The sequence below is a fragment of the Triturus cristatus genome, chromosome 6, assembly GCF_964204655.1.
Source record: "Triturus cristatus chromosome 6, aTriCri1.1, whole genome shotgun sequence".
Lineage (NCBI taxonomy): Eukaryota > Metazoa > Chordata > Amphibia > Caudata > Salamandridae > Triturus > Triturus cristatus.
Genome location: NC_140589.1, coordinates 1,908,900,655 through 1,908,910,222, shown reverse-complemented (window position 1 = coordinate 1,908,910,222; position 9,568 = coordinate 1,908,900,655). Strand labels below are relative to the sequence as shown.

At 40.0% G+C, this 9,568-nt stretch overlaps 1 protein-coding gene across 3 annotated transcripts in view; it reads right to left on the bottom strand.

The window, feature by feature from the left end:
• Window positions 1–777: 777 nt before the first annotated feature.
• LOC146822420 (uncharacterized) overlaps window positions 778–9,568 on the bottom strand; it is a 127,843-nt gene continuing 119,052 nt past the window's right edge. The window contains exons 2-3 of one of the 3 annotated variants that reach the window (XM_085613505.1): window positions 6,495–6,569; window positions 778–5,231 (exon numbers count right to left, since the gene is read on the bottom strand). In XM_085613505.1, the coding sequence (XP_085469631.1) occupies window positions 3,307–4,830 (1,524 nt within the window). In that variant the 5' untranslated portion in view covers window positions 4,831–5,231; window positions 6,495–6,569 and the 3' untranslated portion in view covers window positions 778–3,306. Of the gene's footprint in view, window positions 5,232–5,265; window positions 6,186–6,494; window positions 6,570–9,568 lie in introns of those variants that run through there. The other 2 variants (XR_014963293.1, XM_085613506.1) reach the window with 2 other exon arrangements.

Here is a 9,568-nt window from a genome sequence, read left to right as displayed (position 1 = left end):
GCACACATACTTCGGGGGCTGCAAATATCTAAGGCCAGTAGCATCTGACTTCCAGCTGACCCTAAAACTCCACATGCCTCTTCTGGGTAGTATTGTTAATGAAAAAAACAAAATGCTAACAATAAACAGCATGAACATAACATCCTAGATAACAAACTCTGAATTTTACTATCACCAATGTTCCCAAAACTGTGGACACAAGCCCTAGAAGGCCTTGCAGAGCAAATCTCATAACTGAGTAAATAGGCAGCACCAGGTCTTATCACGAGGTAGCCAGAATCGCCCTTATACCTACAGCAGACTGGGTGTAGGTAAAGAAATGTTGCTGTTGCTTTCTGTCCATTTGCTGCTATCTGGAGTTTGCATATTGTCACCGCTGTAGCAAAGGGTCAAGTTGTCCTGGAACCTTTTCTTGACTAATCCTTCGTCACCTATGACGACTGCCACCATTTTTGTTCCTTTGTTCCAAATTTTTCTCACCCCCCTAGATATGTTGTCGTGTAGTTCCTATAAACCTATATAGGATCCGCACGTTTAGACAACATACACTGCGGGATTGGTGTCCAGACAGATTCAAGACACCTCCACCGAGTATGGTAGCCTGTATACCAGCTAGCTCACAGTGCAACTATAAGCCGTTCTTCCCAAAGAGAGAATAGTTTTTATCAACTACTGAACATAATGTCCCATCAGGGATCGTGGAAACAGTGCAGTACTTTTCGCTCAGTTTCTCGTGCTCACTTTTGTCTGAGTAATACACAGAATAAACGGTGGGAATGTTTTTCAATAAGAATTTATTGAACCAGCGTCATTCTGCTGTAAAATAGGAGTGCTGAAACAACCATAAGACAGGAACAGATCTAAATGATTATAAGCACCAATAGAGTAAAAGGATGGTAGATTCCTACCATAGTGCTAGAACAATGAATACAGACCAGTACATAAAATACATGACAGTAATAAAAGCCTACTCCTACAATGCAACACTACCTAGATGTACCTACGTTTACCTAACATGTATGTAGGTGTAAAACCAAGAATCCCCCTAGGATAAAGCCAACCCCATTACCTGAAGTGAGAGACTGTGGGACCCTGTCTTGGTCTCAAGATGGACACACCGCGAGGGAAGTCAGACCACTGCGAGCTGGAGTGTCTGTGTGCAGGAACCTCAGCGTATCGTGTCAGTGTGTCAGCATGGAAGTCCTTCTTCTCCTCCCCCTCCTCAGGAATGATATAGTGTTTATATACCCAAAGTGAAACGCTCAGAGGATCTACCTTGCTGTGTCATGTCGGACTAGGATGACGGAAGGAATAACCCTTATACATAGTTATTATGCAGGAGATGGTTGTCCTGCTGAGATTCCAAGAATCCTCATGCATAATGGAGAAAACCCCACTTCCTGTAAGCAGTACCGTAACTAGGTAAAAGGTCACCACCAAGGACTGTTATGTAGTGTAATGGTAGGGTAAATATAGGTGAAAGGTTTTGTTATTACCTGAGCCTATATTGGGGTATCTGTATGAAACATAACACTTTGAGCAGGTGTGGATTTTTTGATGTAGCAACTGATGACTGTTTCAAATGAAAGACTTCACAATCAGGATATTTTAAATCCAGGAGGCGTTTTCGATGCCTCATTAGAGAGCGTTTGGTAGGAAATGCTATTCCACGATTATAATATGTAAGTTATTTCTCTCCAGTGTATAATTTCTGATCAAGCATTACCTATTCCTTTGTAATGAATGTCTTGTCACACTGAAGACAGAGTTTCTCCCTGGAATTCATGTTGACACATTAGGTTTCTCCTGTGGAAAAACGCTTTTCCATAAAAAGTTGTTTCTGCCAATATGGACGATTGGATCAGCACCTGGTCACATTTATAACTTTAGTTACTTCCCAGTGTGTGATTTTCAGATGTTTCATTAATGATCCCTTTGTAACGATGGCTTTGTCACTTTTAGTATATTCGTATGGTGTTGCTCCTGTGTGGAGGACACGTGCCCACTAGTGATGACTTTCTGATGTTGCATTGGCTTTGCCTGTGTAAGAGATGCCTTACCACATTGAGTGCAGTAATATGCATTCTCCACCATCATGACTTTCTCCTCTGTGTTGACTTACTGTTATTGTAGTAGCTGTCTCCTGCCAATAAATGAATTGTCACATTCATTTCATTTATATGGTTCATCCCTAGGGTGGACTTTATGTTTTGTTAGATCTTTCTTTTTTGACAAATGCCAGGACACATTTGGTGTGGTATGCATTCTTTGTATCATGACTTTCTTCCCTATGTGGACTTTGATGGTACATTAGCTGTGCCGTTCTAAAAAAAAAATGGTTTTGTTAAATTCAGTACATTCATATTATTTCTCTCCTGTGTGAACTTTCAGAAGTCATGTTAGGTTGCTTTTTTTAAACAATGCCTTGTCTCAGTAAGTGGTAAGTGCATGCATATGGTTTTGCCTCTATGTGGAACTTCTGATGTTATATTGGCGTGTCTTTCGAATAAATGCCTTGTCACTTTCTGTACATTCATACAGTCACTTCATTAAGAACACCGTTGCATTCTGTACATTCATACAGATTTTCCCAGTGGGGATTTTCTGAAGTCGTTTTAACTCTCCCCTGCTAATAAATGCCTTGCCACATTCAGTGCAGTCATAAGTGGGGACGTTTGATATTGTGTTTGTTCTCCATTTGTTATGAATGCACTCACGTTCAATACATTTATATAGTTTCTCTCCTGTGTGAGCATTCTAATGTCATATCAAATTTTGTTTTGTAGCAAATCCCTTGTTGCATTCTGTGCATTAACATGGTTACTCCCTACTGTGAATTTGTTGATGCTGAATTAGCTTATTCTTCCTATTTAAGACTCTATTACATTCTGTATGTACATAGCATTTGTCTCCATGTGGATTTTCTAATGTCATTTTAGATCACCATTTGTTATGAATGTTTTGTGCAAGTCAATACATTGATATGGTTTCTCGCCTGTGCTAACTTTTTGATGTTGAATAAAATTTTGCTTTCTAAAACATCCCTTGTAACATTCTGTACATTGATATGGTTTCTCTCTAGTGTGGACTTTCGGATGTTGTTTTTAACCCTCTATTTATTATAAATGCTTTGTCACAATCCGTACATTCATGCGGTTTCTCCCAAATAGATTTTCTGATGTCGCTTCAGATCTCCATTTATTAACAATGCTTTGTCACACTCTCTACATGGATATTGTTTCTCCCCAATGTGGACTTTGTCGTTTTAGTACTCCATTTGTTCTAAATGCCAGCACTCCATTTGTTCTAAATGCCACACTCTGTACATTGATATGGTTTCTCCCCTGTGTGGATTTTCTGATGTCGTTTTAGCTTTCCATTTGTACTTACTGCTTTGCCACACACTGTACATCGATATGGGTTCTCCCCTTTGTGGATTTTCTGATGTCGTTTTAGCTCTCCATTTGTTCTAAAGGCTTTGCCACACTCTGTACATTGATATGGTTTCTCCCCAGTATGGATTTTGTAATGGCGTTTTAGCTCTCCATTTGCTATAAATGCTTTGGCACACTCTGTACATTGATATGGTTTCTCCCCAGTATGGATTTTCTGATGTTGATTTAGCTGCCACTTTATTATAAATGCTTTGTCACACTCTGTACATTGATATGGTTTCTCCCCAGTATGGATTTTCTGATGTTGCTTCTGTTCTCCATTTGTTATAAATGCTTTGTCACACTCTGTACATTGATATGGTTTGTCTCCAGTGTGGATTTTTTTATGTCGTTTTAGTTCTCCATTTGTTATAAATGCTTTGTCACACTCTGTACATTGATATCGTTTCTCCCCAGTATGGATTTTATGATGTCGATTTAGCTCCCACTTTATTATAAATGCTTTGTCACACTCTGTACATTGATATGGTTTCTCCCCAGTGTGGACTTTCTGATGTCGTTTTAACTCTTCATTTCTTATAAATGCTTTGTTACACTCTGTACATTGATATGGTTTCTCCCCAGTATGGATTTTTTTATGTCGTTTTAGCTCTCCATTTGTTATAAATGCTTTGCCACACTGTGCACATTGATATCGTTTCTCCCCTGTGTGGCATTTCTGATGTAGTATTAACCTTGGCCTTGTACTAAATCCCTTCTCACATTCTGTACATCCATACGGTTTCTCTCCAGTGTGGACTTTCTGATGTCGTTTTAACTGTTCATTTGTTATGAATGCTTTGTCACACTCTGTACATTGATATGGTTTCTCCCCAGTGTGGATTTTCTGATGTCGTTTTAGCTCTACATTAGTTATAAATGCTTTGTCACACTCTGTACATTGATATGGTTTCTCCCCAGTATGGATTTTTTTATGTCGTTTTAGCTCTCCATTTCTCATAAATGCTTTGTTGCATTCTGTACATTCATACGGTTTCTCCCCAGTGTGGATTTTCTGATGTAGTTTTAGCTCTCCATTTGTTATGAATGCTTTGTCACACTCTGTACATTCATATGGTTTCTCTCCAGTGTGGATTTTCTGATGTCGTTTTAGTTCTCCATTTCTTATAAATGCTTTGTTGCATTCTGTACATTCATACGGTTTCTCCCCAGTGTGGATTTTCTGATGTTGTGTTAGCTCTACAATTGTTATAAATGCCATGTCACATTCAGTACAGCCATATGGTTTCTCCCCAGTGTGGATTTGCTGATGCTTCCTTAGATTCTTCTTCCTTCCGCACACTTTATTACCTTCTGTATACTTATATGGTTTCTCCTCTGTGTGGATACTCTGATGCTGCATTAGGTCTTTCATTGTAAAAAAACGTTTCCACATTCAGTCCATCAAATAGGGTTTTTCTCCAGTATGAAGGTTCTGATGTCGCACTTGCTCTTTCTCCCCCTAATCAATGTGTTGTCATATTCTACATATTCACACGGTTTCCCTTTTTTGTTTTCTTTCCTATACTAGGTTAGCTGTTCCTTCGTGATGAGCATCTCATCAGACTTGCTTTAGTTTGTTCAGTGTGCTATGTCTTCTTTATATATCAGCTGATCCTTAAGAGCCAAGTGCAGACCTCATTTGACAGTATGGGTTTTCAGATGTAGAAAAAGACTGGCACGGCATTAGCCTTCATGGGAAGTGATTTTGAGGCATACTGTTTTTACATCACTTCCAAAGCAAGTGATGTTTAATGCCTTCAACTTTTTTGATCATTAATGCATTTGTTTCACCTGCTAGAAAAAGATTAAAAAAAAAAAAAACAACACTGGATAAGCTTAAATGCAGAGTCCATCACGAAAATCTATTGGCATTTAATGTTCATAAAGACAAATGCGCTGAAGAAATTCTAGATCACACTTTTAATGTGAAGATACAGTAGGCAGAGTAAGGGCATATGATCCTTCCATGATCCCCTTCTATCGATGAGTGCAGACTAAAATAGCAACCAAGCCCCCATAGAAGGTTTCTTGTTCATTGAGTGAGACCCTCTCCCTACGACACGCTATAATGTTAAATACATAGCAACACGATGCCACCTTTCTTATCCAGGGAATGCTTCGTATTCTCACATAGGTTTAAAAAATATACAAAATGGAGCCCTTTCCAGTGAATGAACCATGCAAGACAAAGCATCACAATAACGGCAGGAAACATAAGCAACTGCTGCAAGGGAGTCCTTTATATTATCAGAGAGCCTGACATAGGCTGGACAGGTAGTCTGAGCATCTTCGACATAGTGTAACTCCAGAGATCCGAGGCTCTGACCATATCTAGTCAAGGAACAGGAGGTTTAGAACCATTTTACGTCAATGTAATAGAAAGAGACCATGCTACTCCAAGAGACAAGGTTCCATGTAAGACTTAATCGTCACAAATAAATTCTCTTGGAAAGCTACATTTTATCACCTCTATTGTTCATCACCTCTTACACCATCATACACTCATATAAACCAGTCATCAAATGTACAACCCAAAGAATCCTTCATTATCATGTTTGATATCAAACAATATATATATATATAATTTGCAGGAATCAATTAGAGTAATCGCACTGTTCGAGGTTTTTAATGTGAAACTTTTTTCCTCAAATTTAACAAAACTAGGCGTTGATGTGTTTCAGTAGATAAAACAGGATAAGACCATCTTCTTCAGGACCACACGAAAATATCCCTCCTAACAGTATTTGCCTGCATAGAGAACATAGGACATATATCAGCTAAACCACATTTGCTTAAAACTCAAACAATCTATGTAAAAAGAAAATACACTCTTCATTTATCTTATAATAGGGGTCTGGTAGACCATCTCATTCTTCTGTTTCATCGTTTTGTTCCAGACAATGCCTTCTTTTAGAAAGATTTTCATGAAAACAACGTATCTTGAATGATAAATTATCATAGTGGTCCCATCAAGACTGCAGTATACAGGCCAACACCAAACATCACTTCACTGCACTTTTACCCATTCATACTAGCATCCCAATAGGATCAACTCACCTATTACCCTCTAAGGTGGGGCACGCTCAAATCTGTCAGGACTGTTCTTAAAAGTTTCAAGATGAACTCCCCTTCCTGATTAAAACAAAGATAAAAATAGGAATAGAGTTACACTAGATGGGAACTAAAACCCATCAGGGCTATACTCATAATTCTGAATAGATACAACCTATATTTACTATCTAGACATATCTATTATCCATAAAGATCAGTTTCTTGTCAAATATATTCAGAACATGTAGCGGTAGATAAAAACACTAGTGAGGTACTCTAGTCTACACTTCCTAAATAGCTCTTCCATAGAGTAGATTCCTATATACAACCAAGATCGAAACAAAGAAGGTATAAGAAATTATTTTTTAAAGACAACATTACTTGTTCCATTCTTCCGATATTTTTGTTATATAGGAATCTACCCTATGAAAAAGCTATTTATGAAGTGTAGAGAACACCTCAATATATTTAACAAGAAACACATCACTGATTATGTGATTGCTGATATATCATATTATACCAGATGGTGTTCATTTGAATCTATTTTTTATGAAGTGATACACTTTTTAGAATGCACGCAATAACATGCATTTATAACTGCACTCCTGTATGTAATTAAATGGAGGACTACAGCTAGGGTTGTAAACCAATTTAGTCTGTATGTCTTTCTAGTTGGTTTTCAGTGCTGGTTTGTCATGCTTATATACATATTTAAGTATGATATTACTAATTGAATCTGCTCTGTGCAGTCTATCTTTCCAATCCTATCTACCTACCTCTGCCTGTGTCGATATACTGGTCTACCTGATCATCCATATATGTATCTACCGGTCTATCAATCTATTTATCTACTGTCCCTCTATCTTTGCAACTCTACCAATATACCAATCTTTTTGACTTCTATCTATCTTTGCAATTCTATCTATCAATGTATCTATCTTTTCAAGTGTATCTATCTCGAGCTACAAGGTTATCTTTATCAATCCATCTATCCAACCTGGTCCGCTTGTGTAGGAGGCTGGCTCTCTATATGGTGTTCTAAAATAAAGACCACCTTGCAGAGAGTCCACGAATCCCCATGAGATGTGCAGAGGCAGCAACAGATAATACTAATGCTCTATTCTGTGGGAGTGTTGGCAAGCAGTTAGGCTTATCAGGAGGTCCTGCTAAGCATTTGTTGTTACACACTGTGGCAAGAAATGAGGCACACACAAGAATATACTCAACCAATGTGTAAAAAATAACACAGATTTTTATACAATTTTTAAGTACGTTCGGAGTTATGAAATATATCACTTTTGTGCGCAACTGCGCACCATAGGAATCAACGAGGGAAAAACATGAAAAATGCATATAAAATCAGGCAATGCTTTCATGAAATTTACCTTCTCGTTTTAGGTTGATGTCAGGATCAGGTTCAAAGTTCCACCAGGAGAAGATCAACAGCGGCACGGATCGGGCTGGAGCAGGGTCCTGAGGGTCTTGAAGATTAGTGCGCAAAGACAAAGGGGGCAACGTAAAAACACACTTGAAGGTGGACTTACAGGTAACTCTGGTGGGTCTCTTTGAGGGAGGAGGTCACAAGGACCTGGGAACCAAGTGAGAAGGCCTTTTGGTCAGTGCTGGGGTCAAGTGCAGAGTAACCCTGGGTGGTAAACTCTTCTCCGTTTGTTGAGTTTTTCGCACTCCGAGGAGCTCCGAAAAATCCTGGATAACTTCCCTGCAAGATTTCTCAACATGGGCGGTCGCGGATGGTCGCTACCGCTTGTATTGAGAAACCTTTCGTTCGTGTTGAAGAAGCTGCCGCTCTAGTAGTACTTCTACTCGAGTGGCAGAAAGAAGCAGCACCCTCTTGCATTGTGCGAGATGCCATTTGCACTGACTTTACAACGTAGTCAGTGCGAAGGGCGCGAGGTAACCCACTCCGTCGCTCGCGTATCTCCGTGTAGCTTGGCAGAGATTTTTTTGTCACTTCGCTGAGTTCCGAGTAGCAGAACTCCGCTTAGGCTTAGTGCAGAGAGATAAGGCAAGACGGGCGTCATGCATCGTAGTGCCCTCACGGTCAGGAACTGGCAACTTGGAGAGGCGATATCGGGGCAGCTGGGCCACTCAGGAAGTGGGTCTCGGGTGTCTTGATGTCCCTTGACAGGTGCATAGTTTGGGTGCTATGGGATTCCGAAATGTGGACTCGTCTTCTCGGATTTCATCGTTGGGAGTCCAGTACCCCGGGTATTGCTATGCCGCATCTCCGGTAGGTCCCTGGGCCTCCAAACGCGTTGGAGAGGCAGATGAAACTCCCCGGAGCTGTTGTACATTTCCTTGCTTGTGTGATGCATCGAGGTAGTCGATGAGCAACAGTTTGATGAAAAAGTGTTACACGTAGCCGGAACACATAGCCACAGTGTGCCGAATGTGCTGGAACAGGACAGAAAGAAATCGTAACAGCCATGTAACCTCACCAGGGTGATTTAACTGTTTCTACAAGTGAGCAATGCATGGATTGCAGATGAGGGACTGGATACATGGGAATGAAAACTACATTTCCCATGATTCGCTGTTCACCTTGAACCCGGAGAGGAACCTCTTCGTGGGTTACAGGAGCAATCAGGAAGTATTTAACTGGCCCCCCGACATCGAGGCTGGGCAGATTATTCTTGCAAGAATGTTCCTGGATGTAATGCCGAAATTCGTTGAGGATCGTTTCACAGTACTGTAAGGGTGCTTGCACCACCTTCTATTCGTTTTTGTGTTAGCAGCTCTGAGAATGAGAGGAACTTCATGAACTGCTCTTGTTACCTGACTGGGTGTTTGGAGAGCTGTTCTGTTTACTGGCGTGGTGACTGCCACTACCTACTTGGGTGCTTTGTTGACAGTGCAATACAATGTGTAATTATTGTTCTGAGGGTTATTTTGGATCAGGCGCTATTGAGCAGCTACCATCTACGTTGTTCTATTAATGTTCTGGCTTCACAGGAGAGGATAGGATTTCCTAATTTTTCAGAGTTATTGGAGACATTGGTCAATATCGTGAATTCAGTGCATATAATTAACTACGAGACATTCATTTGAGAACTTATTGT